Raw genomic sequence first — 20,805 nt, forward strand, 5'->3', positions numbered from 1 at the left:
TATTGATTGAAAACAAAGTAGTTTTGTATTATTTACATGAAAATACAATCAAAAGCAGATTTTTCTGTTTGTACAATGTCATAATAATCAGTGTGTGACACCTCAGCTCAGCTTCATAGTGTTAAGGTATGAAGCAACTATACATAAAGAGATATGAGGTAAAAAAAAAAAAATTTTATCTAAAAACCTAGAATTCGGTCCACATGTATTTGGAAAGTAGCACAATTTTTAATTTTAATATAATATTTTTTAATGATTTCTTTGAACTGTTCGTTTTCCAGGGTGGAATGATTCTACAGCATACAGCTTTAACGAGAACTGAGTGCACAAGTTTGAATTTATTTGGGGTCAAAAGTGTACATCCCCACTAATATTTGGTTAAATATCTCTTAGCAAGTTGCACCTTGACCAAATGTTTTTGGTAGCCATCAACAAGCTTCTGGCATAATTATGGCTGGATACTTGACCACTCTTCTTAGGAGAATTCATTTAAATGAGTTGGTTTCTACAAATTTCAGTCAAGCTTGAAGGTGTCAATTTTGGAGCAGGTGCTTGCGTCTTGGTTAGCACCCTTTCGGTCCATGGCAATGCTGAACTCACTTCACTGCGGACAGCAACACTTGTGTTCCAGCAGTTTCCAGTTCATTGCAGGCTTGAGCCTTGGTGGTTCCTGAATATCCTAACCAACTTTTTCTCATCTGAGGGTGAAAGTTTGGGTCTTCTCCCAGACCTTGGCAAATAACTTGTACTTACATACAGTTGTTTGAAATGATGACCCTGGAATCTGCAGTTGTTTCAAAATGACTCCAAGAGACCTTCCCAACTTGTGTAAATCTGTACTGAGTTCCTTGGGTTTTCCCTATTGTTCTGAGTATTGGTCAATCAAATGAGTACTGTCAAAGAGAAACTACCAGTTGTAGTCAATCACCACTAAGGAGAAGTGAATACTCCTTGGCTTTGTCAGGTTAAAAGACATTGCAGAACCTTCAGTACTACTTAAAAGATTTGAGCGTATGTGTACTTTTGACCCTGTGTGGATTAGAGAAAATTCAAAATAAATTCAAGCACCAAATTATTATTTTTTTTTAAGTCACTAAAGATACAGTAAAGATTTACTGGCAGCCTATTATAGCTGCCATGGGGCAAGAGGCAGGGTACACCTCGGACAGGTCGCCAGCCTGTCGCAGGGCCCCATGTACTGCCCCGTGTAAAAAAAAAAAAAACGGCTCCTTGCCATTGTTCCTATCACACTGGATGTTTCCCAGTCACTAGATTTCATTGTACTGGTTCATATAAGAAGACACAGCAGGTTTTCATGCATTAACAGAATTACATTTAGCTACAGTATTCAAGCTGATGACATGACATTCACACCCTTTGGTCTGTGAAACATCCTGTGTCGTTTTAGACGGGAATTACTGGAAAACTGTTTGCCACAAGTACCACACTTGTTACTCTTGGTGTGGCTTTGCAGGTGTTGAACTAAACTCTCTGTAGACTGTAAATGTTTCCCACAGATTCCACAAACACGGCTTTTGTCCTTTGTGTGTGTTTGCGCATGTGTTCTCAGTGTGTACATGTAATGGAAAATCTTTCCACAGGCCTTACAGGAGTAAGAAAGTGTGGAGTTCTGATTGGTTATCTGTCTTGCCCTCTTTTTGTTTAAAGTCATATGGGGTGAAGAGCTTTTCACACACTGTTTCCTCTTTGCATTCAGTGTATTTGAACTTGAGTAAAGTGTTTGGGTCTCCTTTGACTCCTCAGACTTGCTGCAGCTTTCGTCCTCGGTAACCGCACTGCTTCCAGTACCATGAAGAGTTTCCCAAGCCGGTGCTAATGTTCCACTAACTCCACAGTCGCGCTGAGCTTCCATGGCCTGAGTTGAATGCGTAAAAAGAGAGTATCTCTTGCTGCTTTCACTGATGTCTCCAATACAACTGTCCACATAGGTAATGACGAACATAGAGTCCTGGGCTCTTGGCTCTTGACTTTGTTCTCCCATGTGATCGCTACCTTTCTGCATCACCTCGTCTTTGATCTGCAGATGTTCTGAGCACTGTGCCTCTGTACAGCTCACTGAGGAAAGGAAAAGGAAACCATCACAAGCTGGTACACACATTAGAACAGTTTGCTTTTAAGTGACATTGCACATCTGGCAGACCTTGCTCAGCTTCTTCTTTAACTTGAAGCAGCATCGAGGGCTGTTCCAGGCTAGGGGGCACTTCTTCCTCAGAGGCAGAGACAGGGGGCTGACTGGTTTCTAGGGGGGGAAGAAGAGAGCAATGCATTTCATTACAGTAAAGCAAAATGATGATGATGATGGGCATCTGTCACTCAACACTTAAACTGTCACCTTTTCAAAACTACTTAAAATCCAGTTTAAAACATTAAAATTACACAACAAGTCCTTTAGATACTTAACTTCCTTGTTCATGAGTGAGGGGAAAGTGGTGCGTGAGGTTGACAGACATTGGCGCCTCTCCCTTAGAGATAGGGTCATTAAGGAGGGACTTAAGAGTAGAGCCATCACTGGTCCACATCGAAATGAGCCAGTTGAGGTGTTTGGGGTACATGTTAATTGGTGCTTGTGCAGCAAACAATAACCATCCATTCATCTTCTTAACCACTTATCTACTTTAGAGTCACAGGGACAGATCCTAAGTCCTTCAGAGGGTTAACACAAAAAAACAGACAACCACATTCTCTCACAGCCACACCTACAGCCATTTTGGAATCACCAGTTTAATTTAATAAGAAGCATGTCCTTCGACTGTGGAAGGAGCCCTGAGCCCCATGAGAGCACAAGGAGAGCATGCAAACTCCCCTAAAAAGGCTCCGGCCGATCATGACATTTCAATCATGAACTGTCTTCTAGTCGATCACAGTTCACTGCATCATTACCACTGATTAATTATCTGTAAATAACTAAAGGACATCACATATATTTGTGAACCAACCTGCATCTTGGCTGTGCTGCTGTATTGAATATCCTGCAAAGTAAGACACAGTACTCAGTTATTTAAGTCAGTGAAATTATTTTTCATAGTGACTTCACTATGATACAGAAGTGATGTAATGCAGAACACAGGAAAGGTAAAACATACCATGAAGTTTTAACAAGTGCGCCTCAAAATTACATTTCCGATAAAGGATCTTATGGCAGTAGGGGCAGTGCCAGTGACTTCTGCCTTGGACTATCTCTTTGCACATACAGGGAACAACAAACTTTTCTGAAAAGAGAAACAATTAAATGGACAATTACTAAGATGATTTTAAAGCAGATTTTATAACACTTACAGAGACTGACAATCATATTTAAAATGTCTAACAGTGAGATCACACACGTGGTATGAAATTTTAATTCCCGATTATGTTCTTGAAGGCAGAAATATTGTTTTTATTTTGATAGAGGAAAAAATAAACACCTACTGATGCCGCCCTCGATAAAATGAACAGCGTGGGAATAATGCCTTTTCTTCAAATGCGTCTCATTGGCCTGCGTTCTCTTGAGGCAGTAGGGACAGTTCCCATTGTTCCCTTTGGCTGCGTTCTTAAAGAAGTCGTCGCGTGAGGTGAAGACACACTGCAAGTCTGGAACATAAATGCAAATCTAATTTTAGCACTTAATTACTTGCTCGAGTCTTGCTAGAGTTAGGAAACACTCTAGCAACGGCCAAATGTTCATGCAGGGGGCAACAAGATAAACAATAATGCAGCAGGTGTTGTACGTTCTGGTGTGAGGAGTTCATAATAATTCCTTGCCAGACCTCTACTGCATGTGTTGAGTTTTACCAGGAACTTTAACAGGACTTTGTTTTACTTTATTTTATGTTACACTTGAGCCCTACCACTAGGCGCTGTGAAGAGACCTTCTGTGTCTTTCACTTTAAATCTTGAGTCTAGTGGATGTGGGGGGACAGCAGCAGGGGCGGCAGGAGCAGGAGGGGGAGGGAGATGTTGGTCTCTTAATGATGTTGCTGCAGAGAAAAAAAAAAAAAAAGCAGACAAAGCAGGTTAGAACTGAGGACTGAGAGCACGAATCTATGTTGAAAGTGATTTCAGTAGACTGACGATTCAGCTTCATGTTTAATGATGTCATAGTAGTGATCTACTGGACTGCATTACACTTAAAGGTGTTACTAATATTGTGTGACACACAGCGTTTGTACATAGGGACTCTCCTTTTACATAAGGGCAAAGATATGACACACACTCAACATTGAGCTAAAAATAAGGAAATAAAACAATTACCATCACCCAGAATTGGGTCGCAAAGTGAGCTAATTTTGAGATATTAAGATAATTTTGTATTGCTTTAATTAGCAGTGAGGACAAATACAGCAGTTTGTCACACTGATCAGGACTGAAAGCTGGACTGGCGCATCCATGCAGCGGCGAACAGGGCCAAGCTTATTGTTTGTCCAGCATATTTTGTAGTTTATCACACTGTAAATGTAAATCTGTAAATAGCGATTGCAAACAGGTAGCATGGTCTGACTGTTGGTGCACTTCTGGCTCAGTTTTGACTATGAAGGTAACAAACAGCTGACGCAGCGATGCTACCTTAGCATTAGGTCCTAAATTTGTTCCCTCAAATCTACATTGAGAAGTTTTGGTGACCAATGCTTAATAAGAGTCAAATTATAAGCTATACGGCTTAACATCTCTGTTAAGTGTAATAACAGCTTTTTTCCTGACCTGTGTATCATCTGTGTAGTTCAGGGCACCAACCTGGAGTGTGGGCTAAGTTGGATTTGATGATAATGTCCAACAGTGAGCAGTTACGATCGTTTTCCTCCTTCAGGCGGCTCGCCTGCTCCTCGTAACCCGTTATGGTTTTTTCTATAGCACCGAGTATTTCAGAGGCAGCAGCCTGGAGCCGTTTGGAGACAAACACCTTGAGCTCTTCCATTTGATTCATCTTCACACCATTACAGGATGTTGTTGACACTTCCGCTTCCTCCGGTGGAAACCGCGGCACAATCAACGCAGCGAACGCGCAGTGCTGCCCTCCACAGCCTGTATAAGGCCCCTGTTCAGCCTGATAGTAAAAATATACAGCAGTTTCTATTGTGTCACTATGTTCTGCGTGCATTACAGTAAATTGTTCCCCCAGGCTTCTCTCTGTGTGATGAGTTGTTATTGTTCATTAAAGCCTGAAATTTAAGTTTCATTTACCATCCAAGAACATGTCAGTTTCAGTGCAGATAAGTTATTATAAAGAGGAGTTATTTATATATTACCACACTGACACTCCTTTCCCCTCTAATAATAATAATAATAATAATAATAATAATAATAATAATAATAATAATAATAAAGGTTTTCACTCTCTCTTCTCCCATTTTTTAGATCAAGCTCTTATACTCTGCCTTTCCATACAGTCCTTAACAAATTTATTAGACCACTAATCAATGTAAGGTTTTTGCCACCACTGCCCTAAATGAACAGTTTTTTGTTGTTGTTTTATGTTTCTGTATTGGTTAATCCACCTGTATGCAGAAGCTGTAAATTATATTTTTAATGCTGAAATATAATTATTGTCATCCATGAAATTTCAAATGTACTCTTTCAGAAAAAGCAGAAAAAATAGTAAAGCCTATTATTTTATTTTATTCATTAAGATGCTAAATTAATGTTATTTACAGTTATAGTTACACAGGGAACTGCTTTAGTGGTTGAATATTGTGCTTGATTAATTTCTGGCTTCACAGAGAAATCCAGTGTGTTGGCTCAAGTCTGGGTGCAAAAATGTAAATCTAATCATTTTCAGATTTAAACAAGTTTTTTTTTACAGATTTCTAAAATATTTGTGTTTTCTTGTTTTTTAACGACAGCTGTGTTAAGCGCTGTAATTCTTTTCTGTTGAAGGCACTTTGTGTTTTTTCATCGGCTTCTTAATTTCTAAAGATCAAAGATCAAAATTCTTTATTTGTCTCTGTTAGAGCCATTTTTTTTGTTTGAAATAAAATGTTTATTTATGTACATAGATTTATATTTGGGAATAATATTTTGCAGAATTTTGGGCTTATTTGGACACTTGGGAATTGTCGTGTGCATGTTTAGTATTATACGAATTAATTTTGTATTTTTGAAGTTTTACCTAGATGCTAAATACTGTGGTGCATTTTGATTGGCTATTGGTTTAATATAAAACCGTCAGGACGCATGAAGAACGTCAGTGGAGAAGCCGCGAACCCTAGGAGCACCACAGTCTTTTGACCGTCACATTTCAGATAGATATTTAGATAGGAGTTTTGAATTCATCTTTTGTTTTGTATGATTTTCAGTTACTATAAAGAAAGACATCAAACTCAAGTTTTGGATTCAAGACTTTTATTTCTGTTTCGTGTCGCGTCCGAAAGTACTCAAGAGGTTCACGGCTAGTGAGTCTCCTGCACTCACATTCAAGTCAAAAGACTGCCCATCCACGAGGCTGCGTTACCGAGGCGAGTGGAGGACATGAGAAGTTGGATACTGTCAGCTCAGTAAGAAGACAAAGCCAACTGAAATCGCCTTCCAGGTTTGAGAGGGACTGGAACAGTAAAAGAAATACTTCGACTGCAGTGCTGGCTAAAATAAGCTTTCCCTGGGTCAGGTATGATATTCTCTTCTCATTTTCGTTAGCCTGCTACGCTAGTTAGCGCGCTAGCTATCCTGCTAAGGTGACTGTGCAAAATCTCCAGTAAATGCCCAAAGGATTTCCAGCTCAGAAAGTCATTCATGTTCAAGCCAAACGATCTTCCACAAGTAGTACCTCTTTTCACAAGTGTCTGTGAATGTGCTGGAAGAGTTTAGAAGCTGTGAGGAATTTCGAGAATAGTCACAGTTAATGTGTGAAGCTTTATCGGTGAAATAATATGGCTGAATTCAATGCTGAGTCAAACGCGGATGCGCTTGCGCTTAGTGACCAGAAGAGGGCACCAAAGCCCACGGAAAGGGCAGTGGAGGAGAAAATCAGGAGATTGAGAGATTAGAGAAGGGGAAAGTTGGCGCAGTTGACAAAGCAACGAAATGAGATTGAAACGTTGAAACAAGATGAAGGCAATGTTGAAAGCTTACAATGGGAAATTCTACCTAAGCTAGAAAAATGTTGTGGAGAGTATAAACGTCTTAACGAAGAATTATGTGAGCTTATGAGTGAAGAGGAACGAAATACTGATCAAGAGACATTCCTAAGCAGATGTGAGGAATTAAATGCATACATAAACGAACTAAATGAGTGGATTGAAAATGTGCACACTTATTCTCATGAAGAGGAGGATAATGTTACAGCACAGGATAGTGTTTCGGAGACTTTCACAGTTAGGAGTCGTGCATCTCAGCGATCTAACACCAGTTCAGTGCACTTGAGACTCAAAGCAGAGCACGAAGCACTGCTGAAGCAAGCAGAAGCAATGGAAAAGAAAAAAGAGCTTGAGGAAGAAGAAATGCGTTTGAAAGCAGAACAAGCACGTTTGAAGGCAAAAAAGGATCAGTTAAAGCTTGAAACTGACATTGCTGCTTCACAAGCTAAATTAAAAATTTAGGAAGAATACGAAGAAGTGCAGGAATCTGTTTATGATTTACTGGGCTCAGTAACAAAGCCTAAAGCTGAATCTAGGTATTTGACAGAAAGTAAAGAGGAGTTTACTAGTCATGATTATGGACACATTGGAGGTGCAAAACCACGATATGATGTCAAGCCTAAATCAGCTGCGCCAGTTATCTCTTCACGGAGAGGGCAATCATCAGGAAGGCAAATGACTGGCAACACTCAGAATGCCAATTCTGCTGATGACCTGTATCGGGTGCTACAGCGTCAAAATCAAGTGACTGAAATGCTCATCAAGCAACAGAGTCTGACTCAACTGCCTCACAGAGACATACCAGTATTTACAGGAGATCCCCTGACATACAGGTCTTTCATTAGAGCTTTTGAGCACGCTATCGTTAGCAAGACGGACAGTCAGCAAGATCGCTTGTATTACCTGGAACAGTTTACGAGTGGGGAGCCACTTGAACTCATTCGCAGTTGCGAGCACATGAGACCAGACAAGGCTTACAAAGAAGCCAGAGCGTTACTCAACCGTCATTATGGTGACGAACTGACAATTGCAAATGCTTATATCAAGAAAGCAATGGATTGGCCACAGATAAAGCCAGACGACAGGAAAGGATTGAAAAATTATGCCTTGTTCCTGATTGGATGTAGTAACACAGTAAGTGACGTGGACTACATGGACGAGATGAACAATCCTACCACTATGAAGAGCATCTTGTCCAAGCTTCCATTTAAGCTGAAAGAGAAATGGAGGGGCCATGCCTACGATATTTATGAAAAACAGAGAAGAAGAGCCAGATTCCCCGACCTGGTGGACTTTGTGTATCATCAAGCCAAAGTCGTCAATGACCCACTGTTTGGTGATATCTTGGACACCACCGCAGGTAAACAGGTAGACACACGGAAGAAGTCCAGCTCAGGAAAAGGTGAGTCAAAGCGAAGCAGCTTTGCTGTAAATGTGACTGCTACGGAGAAGAGCGCCCCCAAAGGCCAAGCTGAGAAGAAAGCAGGTAAGTCAGGCAGCGCTTTCCAAAGTCCCTGTTTGTTCTGCAAGAAGAACCATGCACTCAGTGCGTGCAATAAGATCAAAGAAAAACATCAGAATGAAAGAATTGACTTTTTGAAGACACAAGGGCTTTGTTTTAGCTGTCTGACAGCAGGACACCTATCCAAGGATTGTAAGAAAAAGAGCTCATGCCCTGAGTGTTCCTTTAAGCATCCTGCTATCCTGCACGTTGTGAAGGAAGAGTCCACACAAAAAAGGAATAGTGCAGATGACAGCGCATCGAGTGCAGCTGAAGAAACGAACGCTCTCGTGTCAGCAGGATATGGAAGATGTGACCACATTGGGGCTGGGAACAACGCATGTATTCTTCCCATCGTACCTGTGCAGATAAGACACAAGAAGGGCTCAAGTGTAATCAAGACGTATGCGTTCCTGGATCAAGGAAGCACTGCAACTTTCTGTACTGAGGACTTGGCGAAGAAATTGAACGTCCGAGGAAGGAAGACAGCGTACATTCTTCACACCATGTCACAGGAACAGAAAGTCAGCAGCTATGTCCTAACAGATCTGGAGGTGAGTGGCTTAGATGGACAAGACTACATCAAGCTGCCCAACGTATACACACACCCTGACATACCTGCAAAGAGAACCAATATACCACAGAAGAAAGATTTGGAAAAGTGGTCTTACCTGAACCGAGTCCATCTTCCAAAACTGGAATCAGAGATCGGCCTACTCATCGGTTCCAATGCTCACAAGGCTATGGAGCCATGGGAGATCGTTAACAGCCGAAATGACGGTCCTTGGGCCGTGAAGACTGCGCTAGGATGGGTGTTGAACGGACCTGTCAGCAGATGTCCAGAGAAAGAATCCGGTAGTGCTGAGGTACAGAGTTTCTCAGTGAATCGCATCTCTGTTCTGAGCATAGAAGACATGTTGATGAGGCACTATGAGGCTGACTTCCCGAACGCCGGTGTGAGGACAAACAAGAGCCATCACAACATGACAAACAGTTTATGCACACTGTGACGACATCAGCACATCTGACCGGTGGACATTACACCATCAAGCTGCCTCTGAAGGAAGACTCTGTGAGGATGCCATGCAACCGTGGTATAGCTGAGCAACGGCTCAACTCCTTGAAGCGAAAGTTCATCAGAAATGCAGACTTCTTTCAAGAGTATAACAGCTTCATGAACAACATCCTGGAGAAAGGCTACGCCACCAGAGTCCCAGATGAGCAGCTGAGTCGCAGTGATGGGAGAGTGTGGTTCATCCCACACCATGGGGTGTACCACCCGAAAAAGAAAAAGTTGAGGGTCGTGTTCGATTGCGCGGCAACATACCAAGGAGTGTCGTTGAACGACAGACTGCTACAAGGCCCGGACCTTACAAACACGCTAATCGGAGTGCTGCTGAGGTTCAGGCAGGAGCCTGTCGCACTGATGGCGGACATCGAATCCATGTTCTACCAGGTGCGGGTTCCAGATGAAGACGCAGACCTGTTGCGCTTCCTTTGGTGGCCAGGCGGCAATCTGAACGAACCAGTGGAAGAGTACAGGATGTGCGTGCACCTATTTGGGGCCACGTCGTCCCCCAGTTGCGCTTCATATGCGCTCAGGAGAACAGCACAAGACGCAGCCACAACTACTTCACCAGAAGCGGCAGAGACAATCCTCAAGAACTTCTATGTGGACGACTGTTTGAAGTCAGTTGCCACTGAAGAGGAAGCTGTGCATCTTGTGAAGGAGCTGACGAAGTTGTGTGCCAGTGGCGGGTTCCACTTAACCAAGTGGGTAAGCAACAGTAGGGCCTTGCTGTGTTCCATTCCTGGCAACGAAAGAGCAGCTGAAGTTAAAGATCTGGACTTGCAGCAGGACGAACTACAAGTAGAACGAGCGTTAGGAGTGCAATGGTGCACAAATTCCGATAGCTTCAAGTTCAAGATTCAGCTGCCTGACAAGCCATGCACAAGACGAGGCATCCTTTCGGTTGTTAGTTCGGTGTATGACCCGATGGGTTTCTTGGCGCCGCTACTCCTGCCCGGCAAGCTCATTCTGAGAAACCTTTACAAAGACAAAACAGGGTGGGATGAGGAAATCCCGCAGAAGCCACAACAAACATGGAAGAAGTGGCTAGCAGACCTTGACAAGCTGTCGGAGCTCAGCGTGAGCAGATGTTTCAAGTCCAGCTCATTCGGACTAACCAAGGTTGCGCAAATCCACCATTTTTCAGACGCAAGTCAAGATGGATATGGGGTTGTGTCATACCTCCTGCTGACGAATGAGCAGGAACAGAAACACATTTGCTTCTTGTTGGGAAAGTCCCGAGTTGCTCCGCTCAAACAAGTTACGATCCCAAGAATGGAGTTGACAGCTGCCATGGTCTCAGTCAAGGTTGACCCGGTGCTGAAAGAAGAACTCCAAGTTCCCTTGACACATTCCATCTTCTGGACAGATAGTACGACCGTACTAAGGTACATTGAAAATGGCGCTGTTCGTTTCAAAACGTTTGTGGCTAACCGTGTCTCTTTCATTAGAGAAGCCACCACAAGAGCTCAGTGGAAGTATGTCAACACCTCCCAGAACCCAGCTGATCAAGCTTCAAGAGGCTTAAAGATCGAAAGTTTTATGTCAAGCGACAACTGGTTTCAAGGGCCTAGCTTCCTGAGCGAGCCAGATGACTGGCCAGAGCAACCTGAGCAGTCTACTTACCTGTCAGAAAGTGATGAAGAGGTGAAGACATCCGCTGCTGTATCATGCACGAATCCAGTGGTCGACAACACAGATCCAGTGAACCAACTTGTGGAGTATCACTCTAGCTGGTACAGACTAAAAAAGGCAACTGCTTGGATTCTGCGCCTAAAAGAGATACTGCAACACCTGCGTGAGAAAAGAAAAGAATTAGAGAGCGCTGTGAAAGAATCTGAACATGACACAGGGAAACACAAACCAATGGTTGAAGAACAAATGAACATCTGTAAAAAGAACCTGGAAAAGCGAATGCTCACAGTTAAAGAGTTATCCAGAGCAGAAATGGAGCTGATCAAGTACAGCCAAAGACAGACTTACGCTGAAGAAATAAAAGCTCTACAGCAAGGAAACAAAAGTGTGAAAAGAACCAGCCCAATTTTTAAATTGGATCCATGCCTGCAAGATGGTGTTTTGAGAGTAGGGGGCCGTCTGAACAGATCAGCGATGCCTGAGGAGGCCAAGCATCCTGCCCTTCTGTCGAAACAGCACAGAGTAGCCTACCTCATTCTCCACCATACACACCTAGAAACCGGATGCGGCGGAAGAAATCTTGTCCTGGCAAGATTACGACAACGATACTGGATACCTAGAGCTAATGCAGCAGGCAAGCTCATTCTGAGAAACCTTTACAAAGACAAAACAGGGTGGGATGAGGAAATCCCGCAGAAGCCACAACAAACATGGAAGAAGTGGCTAGCAGACCTTGACAAGCTGTCGGAGCTCAGCGTGAGCAGATGTTTCAAGTCCAGCTCATTCGGACTAACCAAGGTTGCGCAAATCCACCATTTTTCAGACGCAAGTCAAGATGGATATGGGGTTGTGTCATACCTCCTGCTGACGAATGAGCAGGAACAGAAACACATTTGCTTCTTGTTGGGAAAGTCCCGAGTTGCTCCGCTCAAACAAGTTAAGATCCCAAGAATGGAGTTGACAGCTGCCATGGTCTCAGTCAAGGTTGACCCGGTGCTGAAAGAAGAACTCCAAGTTCCCTTGACACATTCCATCTTCTGGACAGATAGTACGACCGTACTAAGGTACATTGAAAATGGCGCTGTTCGTTTCAAAACGTTTGTGGCTAACCGTGTCTCTTTCATTAGAGAAGCCACCACAAGAGCTCAGTGGAAGTATGTCAACACCTCCCAGAACCCAGCTGATCAAGCTTCAAGAGGCTTAAAGATCGAAAGTTTTATGTCAAGCGACAACTGGTTTCAAGGGCCTAGCTTCCTGAGCGAGCCAGATGACTGGCCAGAGCAACCTGAGCAGTCTACTTACCTGTCAGAAAGTGATGAAGAGGTGAAGACATCCGCTGCTGTATCATGCACGAATCCAGTGGTCGACAACACAGATCCAGTGAACCAACTTGTGGAGTATCACTCTAGCTGGTACAGACTAAAAAAGGCAACTGCTTGGATTCTGCGCCTAAAAGAGATACTGCAACACCTGCGTGAGAAAAGAAAAGAATTAGAGAGCGCTGTGAAAGAATCTGAACATGACACAGGGAAACACAAACCAATGGTTGAAGAACAAATGAACATCTGTAAAAAGAACCTGGAAAAGCGAATGCTCACAGTTAAAGAGTTATCCAGAGCAGAAATGGAGCTGATCAAGTACAGCCAAAGACAGACTTACGCTGAAGAAATAAAAGCTCTACAGCAAGGAAACAAAAGTGTGAAAAGAACCAGCCCAATTTTTAAATTGGATCCATGCCTGCAAGATGGTGTTTTGAGAGTAGGGGGCCGTCTGAACAGATCAGCGATGCCTGAGGAGGCCAAGCATCCTGCCCTTCTGTCGAAACAGCACAGAGTAGCCTACCTCATTCTCCACCATACACACCTAGAAACCGGATGCGGCGGCAGAAATCTTGTCCTGGCAAGATTACGACAACGATACTGGATACCTAGAGCTAATGCAGCAGCCAGAACAGTGATCACAGAGTGCAACCTCTGCAAAAGACTGCATGCAAAGGCTGGGGAGCAGAAAATGGCAGACTTGCTGCAAGATCGACTGCTACCTGACAAACCGCCTTTTACCAACACAGGCATGGACTACTTTGGTCCTTTCGAGATAAAAAGAGGACGAGCCAAGGTCAAACCATATGGAGTGCTCTTCACATGTCTGACAGTCAGAGCAGTGCATGTAGAAGTTGCATACTCCCTCGACACGGACTCGTGTATCAACGCTCTGCGTCGGTTCCAAGCCAGACGAGGCCAAGTATCAATCATTCGTTCCGACAACGGCACTAACCTGGTCAGCGCAGAGAGGGAGTTAAGACAAGCCTTGAAAGAACTGGACCAGACCCGCATCAATGAAGCTATGATGCAGAAGGGAGTGCAAGGGCTGTTCAACCCGCCTGCTGCATCTCATCATGGCGGCATTTGGGAACGTCAAATTCGTACCGTGAGGAAGGTCTTACGCTCTGTTGTGAGGCAACAATCATTAGACGATGAAGGACTACAGACCTTTCTGTGCGAAGTTGAGAGCATCATCAATGGGAGACCAATTACCACCAACACAGATGACCCCAACGACCTTGAGCCGTTAACCCCAAATCATCTACTCCTGTTGAAGGCGCAACCCAGCATGCCACCTGGTGTGTTCAGTAAAGATGACGTCTATGCGCGGCGGCGCTGGAGACAAATCCAGTACATGACGGATTTATTCTGGAGGAGGTGGACCCAGGAGTATCTGCCACTTCTGCAAGAGCGGCAAAAATGGCTTGGATTGAAGAGGAGCTTCAAGGTTGGAGACGTCGTCCTTGTTGCGCATCCATCCCTGGCTAGGAATTGCTGGATGCTGGGCAGAATCACCAAAGTTATGCCTGACTCCAGAGGGGTGGTCCGAAGTGCTGAAGTCCGGACGAAGACCAGCACCATCCAAAGACCAATAACCAAAATTTGTTTATTGCAGGGAGAAGAATAAAGAAAGAAGGGAAAGACTTACCTGAATAGACATATACTTACCTGTAGATAAAGAAGATTAGACTTACATGAAACCTGAAAAGAGAGAAGAAAGTTAATGATAAGTTAATGGTGTAAGATATGTTGTAGAAGAATGGTAATGGCTCTGAGTTTAAGTTTAAGTTGATAATTGCCATGCTAAGGCCTAGTCAATTAGGGGCCGGGATATGTTAGAGCCATTTTTTTTGTTTGAAATAAAATGTTTATTTATGTACATAGATTTATATTTGGGAATAATATTTTGCAGAATTTTGGGCTTATTTGGACACTTGGGAATTGTCGTGTGCATGTTTAGTATTATACGAATTAATTTTGTATTTTTGAAGTTTTACCTAGATGCTAAATACTGTGGTGCATTTTGATTGGCTATTGGTTTAATATAGAACCATCAGGACGCATGAAGAACGTCAGTGGAGAAGCCGCGAACCCTAGGAGCACCACAGTCTTTTGACCGTCACATTTCAGATAGATACAGATGCAGCCACCTAATGTTGCCGCATCCAGCCAGACGTCGGCCAGCTGAAGTCCAGCTCCCAGCTGGCCGACGTCCGGCTGTCGTCGGGCTGGAAGTCCCCCTCCTTCTCCTGGGCGTATCTACTTTCCAGCATGAACACACCCCTTTCCCTCAATTGTAGACTGTCACCAAAAGGTGGCGCCTTCTTAACAAAAACGTTGAGTTCTGTGATTCAAAAAAGTTTTGGTGAAGTATCAAGTTTTGAAAACCCAAAATAGATGCCTAAAATTTTTGTCAGTATGACCTTTCACACATTTCCATTGCGAATCACCAAAAGATTCCTTTGTTTCACTTCATCTTTTAACTAAATAAGTAAATAAATACAGTAGGTTAAAAAAGAAGCGGTGCTGCGCTGAGCCAACCCGGTCTCACGGCAGTTTGTGCAGTAGTCACGAAATTTAATCTATTGATTCGTGCTCATGAACACGAATTCCCTCTTTTTTCGTGTTACTCGGCACGACTTCTATTCTGCCTGAAAGGCAGTGGGATAAAGTTCGTGCCTCTGAGCACGGCTTCTAAGCTGCAGTATAGTTTTTTTTTTTTTTTTGCCCCTGTCCCCCTTTTTTCCCCCCTTTTCTTTTGAACTGGAAGCTCAGAAGCTGAATTATGCCTTTAATTGCGATCCTTAACCGCCACTTTTCCTTTTGACATGAATTTCTCCTTGTTTCATTTAATGTGGGGTGCTGCTTATGGTTGTAATGATGACAATTGTGGGGCTTTTTAGGTCTAAATTTATATTTACGTGTTTATGGTTAGTGCTATATTCGGTGTCCAATTTTTTCTTTGAGTTCCGTGGTCTGAAGCCGTTTTCCCTCTGTGTTAAATCCATGAACCAACGATGAATAAATAAATGAACTACAGTACCCATCACCCCATCGGCCGTAACCATGGTCACGCGTATTCCCGTTGCTGTCCAGCTAATTGCATTAGTTCACCCGCTTCGGATGTTATCAGGTAATTACTGACTTTATTAGCGGTTTTCAGGCCCGTAGATATGGGCCAGCAAGGGCCGTCTGCACCTCGTAGTCAGTCGAGAAGGTAGTTATCGTTCTAACGGAGGATCACTGACAGAGGGATGAAGGACTACAGAAGAAGGACTACAGAAGCCATGCTCGCTGACTTCTGGCGGATGCTGCAGTGTTCAGGTAAGAGGATTTCAATGGACAGCGTTTATATAGTGATATTATTACGGCAGTGAGTTCAATAAGCACTTGAAATTAGATTAATGTGGTGTAAGAGAGCGCTGATATCCCAACTCTGAGATGCATTTGTAGAGATTATTGCGGGTTTTGCCGTCTTTGAGACGCTAGCTTAAATTTTCTGTGCAAATGTTAGCGGATATCGTAGGAAAGCGTTCACTATTTAAACAATGTTATGACAGAAATATGAGCTTCTGGACTTACTAGTTAAGTAAAATGATTATTTTCAGCCAAAGATTCCAAATAAATATCCTGATGAGCTTTAGTGCATCCATATTCAATATCTGCGAGTACAGTGCTTCATTTAATCTGCACTGAACTGACCCAGGCTTATCACAATGTAAAATAAAATGATACTGGTCTGAACACAGTTGCTGGATCTGGTGACCCTGAAGCCTCTCTTAGTTATGCTGCTATAGGAATAGACTGCTGGGGAGGTTCCCGTGATTTCTTTATATTCACTGTAAACAAACCTTATATTAGCAAGTTTCTTATATTCACTATTTAAACAAAGAGCAGTCTGTTTATACTTCAGACTGCTGGCTTACTTGTGGTTCCTATGATACTTAAGAGTAGAATGGGATGCAGAGCCTTCAGCTCTTCTGTGGAAAGAGCCTTGAGGTGACTGTTGTGATTTGGCGCTATACACATAAAACTGAAAGTCTGGCTGCCTTTAATCCTCTGTGACAAACCTGAGGATCCATGAAACCTGCCAGCACCTGAGAATGAGCTGAAACTTACAGTGTATTACAGTGTATTACTTACAGTGTATTAGCTTCCAGACTCTGGGAATCCTGTCAGTGAGCAGGGACTGATTCACTGTCCTCAGCTTTAAACAAACCCAGTCTCCATCTCAGGTTTTGACTCAGCCTGCTTTGGAGTCACTAATCTAGAAGCATCAGGCTACTTACTTTCAACACCATAATTTTGTTACTGATTCATTAATATGTTTTACATTGTTGTTGTTTATCAGTGGAGGGAGCAGATTTGAGAACAGCAATAAGAACCACTAAATCTTTTTTTTTTTTTTTTTTTTGTGGAAGAGGAGGTTCATCTTTAATACTTCAGGCTATATCAGCTACCAGTTTATAAACCTGTTTTGTGCTGCAGCAACAATCAAACATGTCCAGTTCATACATCATTGTAGTTTGTGTCTTTGCTCTTTCAGAACTGAATTGGAAATCCAAAGGTGCTGGAAAGCTTCTTCTCCAACCCTCAAAGCCAAACTTCACCCATGAGAGCTGACAGCATGCAATCATTTTGAGAAGTGACATTCTCATAAATAAAGGTGACCAATGATACTTAATGTGTACTTTTTGATTATCATGTTTAAAGGTTTGTCATTGCTCACAGTGGCCTTGTATTCATTAGGCATTTCCAGAATAGTATCCAGCAGTTTCTTGTGAGCTGAGCTGAATCATTTTTCTTTTAATACATGTTTAACATTCACTTGAGTATTACTTGTTATACATAACTGTGGCTCTGAAACAAAGGCTCTCCTGAAGGAGAAGAAGAGAACCTTTAGATCAGGAAATAAGGAGGAGCTGAGAGCTGTGCAGAAGGATCTCAGAAGGAAAATCAGGGATGGAAAACACACCTACAGAAAGAAGATGGAGGACCAGCTACTGCAGAGCAACACCAGTGGAGTTTGGAGAAGCTTGAACTCAAGTTCAGGCCACAAACCAAGCCCTAAGGATTTAGGAGACTGTTGTAGGAGGTTGGAGGAGTGGGTGAACAACTTGGACCACTAGGGTGCCGTTTACACGAAGCCGTTTTCACTGGAAACGGTGTCGTTTTGATGCGTTTCAGCCTTTCGTTTACACGATGGCGTTTCAGAAACGATCCGCGTTTACACGAGGACATGTGAAACGATGAAAACGATGTAGTTCCCATGCCAGGCCACAAGTTGGCGTTGGTTTTCTCTTTGCAAAGTTTGTTTACGCAAGACGCGCATGCGTGGAGTGACACAGTAGGTAGTGCGGCAAATTGTTCATTACTTACAAAACGGCCAATGTGAGAGGTTTTGTGTGGACCGATGATGAGGTTGGATCGCTGCTGCACACAACACTGAATTACAAAACGGTAAAAACACAGGAAAAGCATAAGAAGCACTCGTGAATCCGCGAGTACTGTTTATCAGTTTGCGCGTGCGCGAAAAACTGGCCGTCGCAACCATAGTGCGCATGTGCGAGTCGAGCGTTTTAAAATCACCCCGGTTTCAAGTGTTTACACGAAAACGCAAGCCGGTGCGTTTCTGAAACGCTCCACTCTGGACCCCGTTTCTGAAACACATCGTTTTCACTCTGTTGTCGTGTAAACAGAAGGGCGAAACGCATCAAAACGACACCGTTGTCGTGTAAACGCAAGGCCGAAACGCATCAAAACGACACCATTTCAAAATGAAAACGGTCTCGTGTAAACGGCACCTAGAACTACCAGCATTTTCACACTACTCCTTTTTCTACCAAGCGCCTCCAAATGGCAGTTTACATCTCATTAGGCCACCTTTTGTTATGTACACGGGGCCAGTAGATCGGAATGTGTGTGGGATGGGTGTGGGGGTGGGGATGGGTTACCACTGATGACCCAGGGTTGCCAGGTGTATAAAAAGCCAGGTCACAACACATATTTCACCTTTAATAAGAACATATTTGTAATTGTGATCTCAAATTTGGAAGAGATGTTTTGTGTTCTCCGTGCTTCAGGTTCACAGCAGATGGAAGGAAACTCAAACAGCCACTAATGTAGCCGTTGTGCTGACTGTAGACTGAGGGATCTCTTCAAATTGTTGTATTCCTCCTCTTCCTCGTCACCCACTGCTTCAGATCTTGCTGACACCATCAGACTGCAGCAGTTATGTTATTTAGCCATGAAACATGTCGTCACCCTCCCTTGATTTTTTTCAGGCTTTTCAGAAAACACAAAAAACTGAACCGAATGTTGAAAATTTAATTTAGACAAAAATAAAATTTTAAAAATGTCTTTGACCATTTTTTTAGGAGGGTGACGATATATAACCTTGTTCAGCCTGTTTAAGAATGCACTGAGATCAATAACCTAATTTCCAACGCAGATCTGGAGAAACAGCAAAAACCAACGGGACCCTACACAGCCACAGATGCTGCTCCAGAGCTAGAAGTTCTAAACCATAAACACCAACCTGGGAAACTTGCTAAGTGTGACAGGTCCAACGTAACCCCAGATACAGCCCAGCCACAGGGTGAACCAAATCTTTCAGATAATGACAACAGAGAACCAAACGCACCTCCCTCCTAAACTCACCAGCCTGCACCAACCTGACATTTCTCCTCCCTGAGTTAAATAGATGAATGGAAGTTAAGTGGTTACAAACATAAAAACCACGGGTCCACAGACAGGAGCAGTGAGCTGAAATCAGCACAAAGCTACCTGAGAGGCTGTATTGAACTACTATATATAATTTAATCATTTGTCCTGACTGGTTTCACCTCAGATGTTCTTTCTCCTTTTTCTCATAGGGATTTTTTTTTCTTTCCATATTTCAGTCTCTGGTTCTTGAGAGTCATGGCTCTGTCTGGTCTCTGACAGAGATCCTTAAAAATATTGATGATGATGAGACTGGGCTGCTTGTGTGTGATTTGGAAGGTTTGTGTCTGTCTGTGACTCTGCAGAGGTTAAAGCTGTGATCCAGTCTCAGTCTCTGACTGAAGGTTGCTGAGACTCTGATTAGATACACAATGTGAAGTTCACAATTCTCTAAACAAATAAAATGGTAATGACAAACATGAACATCTGTACTTATTTCAGAGACATGAATGTTTACAAACATAATATTTATTTTAAGGATTGTACTTCATAAAGCGCACTGATGTTAGAGTGTGTGTTCATATTTAAATCATTTTGTAGGCTGAAATTGTAACGGTGGACCTGAGATGGTCCAGAGAAAGTAAACACATGTTAATTGGAGTAATATCAACAACAGACTGAGACAGACAGCTGTGAAATGCGCACACAATGACGTCACCTCATTCACTGCTAGCTACACTGCTAGCTACATCATATCATTCATGATCATCTATGTAAACAACGTTTAAAGAAGCCGCCACAGCTCTGCAGCTGTAACTGTTTCAAATCATATATTTTTGTTCGTTTGAACTCTGAGGATGTTTTTAAAACGGTCTTAAAAGGCTGTTGCTATGGTGGTTGTCATGGACGCCTCAGTAGCTTATTAGGCTAACCTGGCGCGTCCGGTTCCTGCTGCTAGCTGTCTGCCGCAGGAAGGCTGCGTCCCATTTCAAGGAGCCGCCGCTCCGCCGTAACTGTGGCTCAAACACCACTTTATCCTTTAAGAAAAGGCCTTTTATAGCCACTGATGACACACACACACACTAATGCACGTCACTGTCACAGTGTGACTTCACGAAAACCTCTAAAGTATTGTTTATAAAATGGAAAATGAATGGTAAATGGTAAATGGACTAGTTCTTATATAGCGCTTTTCTACTCAGATATGAGCACTCAAAGCGCTTACACAACAAAATGAACCGGGCATTGATCTGATGATGGAGACTGGGGCTCTGCAGCTGACGTTTCACAATCCTGATTGACTCGCTGTACATTCATATAATTAATCAGAGCAGAGTTTAGACTGCACAGTGCGCTGCGCTCACTGTTACTGTGTCAGCTGCTGCCTTCATATATGTTTACTGCTGAGGTTTGATGAAGCAGGTGGAGGAGAGTCTAAGAATGCTTTGTTAGATTCAGCAAAGGTAATATGGATGACATTTAGTCTGAATTACTAACCCTAACCCTAGCTCAGCATACAATAACGACTGCCAGTATTATTAGTTTGAG

At 43.0% G+C, this 20,805-nt stretch overlaps 1 protein-coding gene across 1 annotated transcript; it reads right to left on the minus strand.

The window, feature by feature from the left end:
* Nucleotides 1-101: 101 nt before the first annotated feature.
* LOC115788409 (zinc finger protein 850-like) lies at nucleotides 102-4,920 on the minus strand. The gene is made up of 7 exons (XM_030741417.1): nucleotides 4,732-4,920; nucleotides 3,849-3,977; nucleotides 3,430-3,591; nucleotides 3,105-3,230; nucleotides 2,958-2,990; nucleotides 2,162-2,260; nucleotides 102-2,076 (listed from the first exon to the last, which is right to left on the minus strand). Exons 1-7 carry the CDS (start codon nucleotides 4,910-4,912, stop codon nucleotides 1,349-1,351), a joined length of 1,458 nt encoding a protein of 485 aa, XP_030597277.1. The 5' UTR covers nucleotides 4,913-4,920; the 3' UTR covers nucleotides 102-1,348.
* Between the last annotated feature and the right edge of the window lie 15,885 nt (nucleotides 4,921-20,805).

This window comes from Archocentrus centrarchus, chromosome 11, assembly GCF_007364275.1.
Source record: "Archocentrus centrarchus isolate MPI-CPG fArcCen1 chromosome 11, fArcCen1, whole genome shotgun sequence".
Classification (NCBI taxonomy): Eukaryota; Metazoa; Chordata; class Actinopteri; order Cichliformes; family Cichlidae; genus Archocentrus; species Archocentrus centrarchus.

What these genes read in the sequence shown, in the direction of transcription:
- LOC115788409 (XM_030741417.1), bottom strand. Translation starts at nt 4,912, where the DNA reads ATGGAAGAGCTCAAGGTGTTTGTCTCCAAACGGCTCCAGGCTGCTGCC. An exon ending in TCTCTTCACAGCGCCTAGTG is followed by an intron (nt 3,592 to 3,848) that starts GTAGGGCTCAAG and finishes TTTATGTTCCAG; the next exon opens with ACTTGCAGTGTGTCTTCACC. An exon ending in GCACTTGTTAAAACTTCATG is followed by an intron (nt 2,991 to 3,104) that starts GTATGTTTTACC and finishes CTTACTTTGCAG; the next exon opens with GATATTCAATACAGCAGCAC.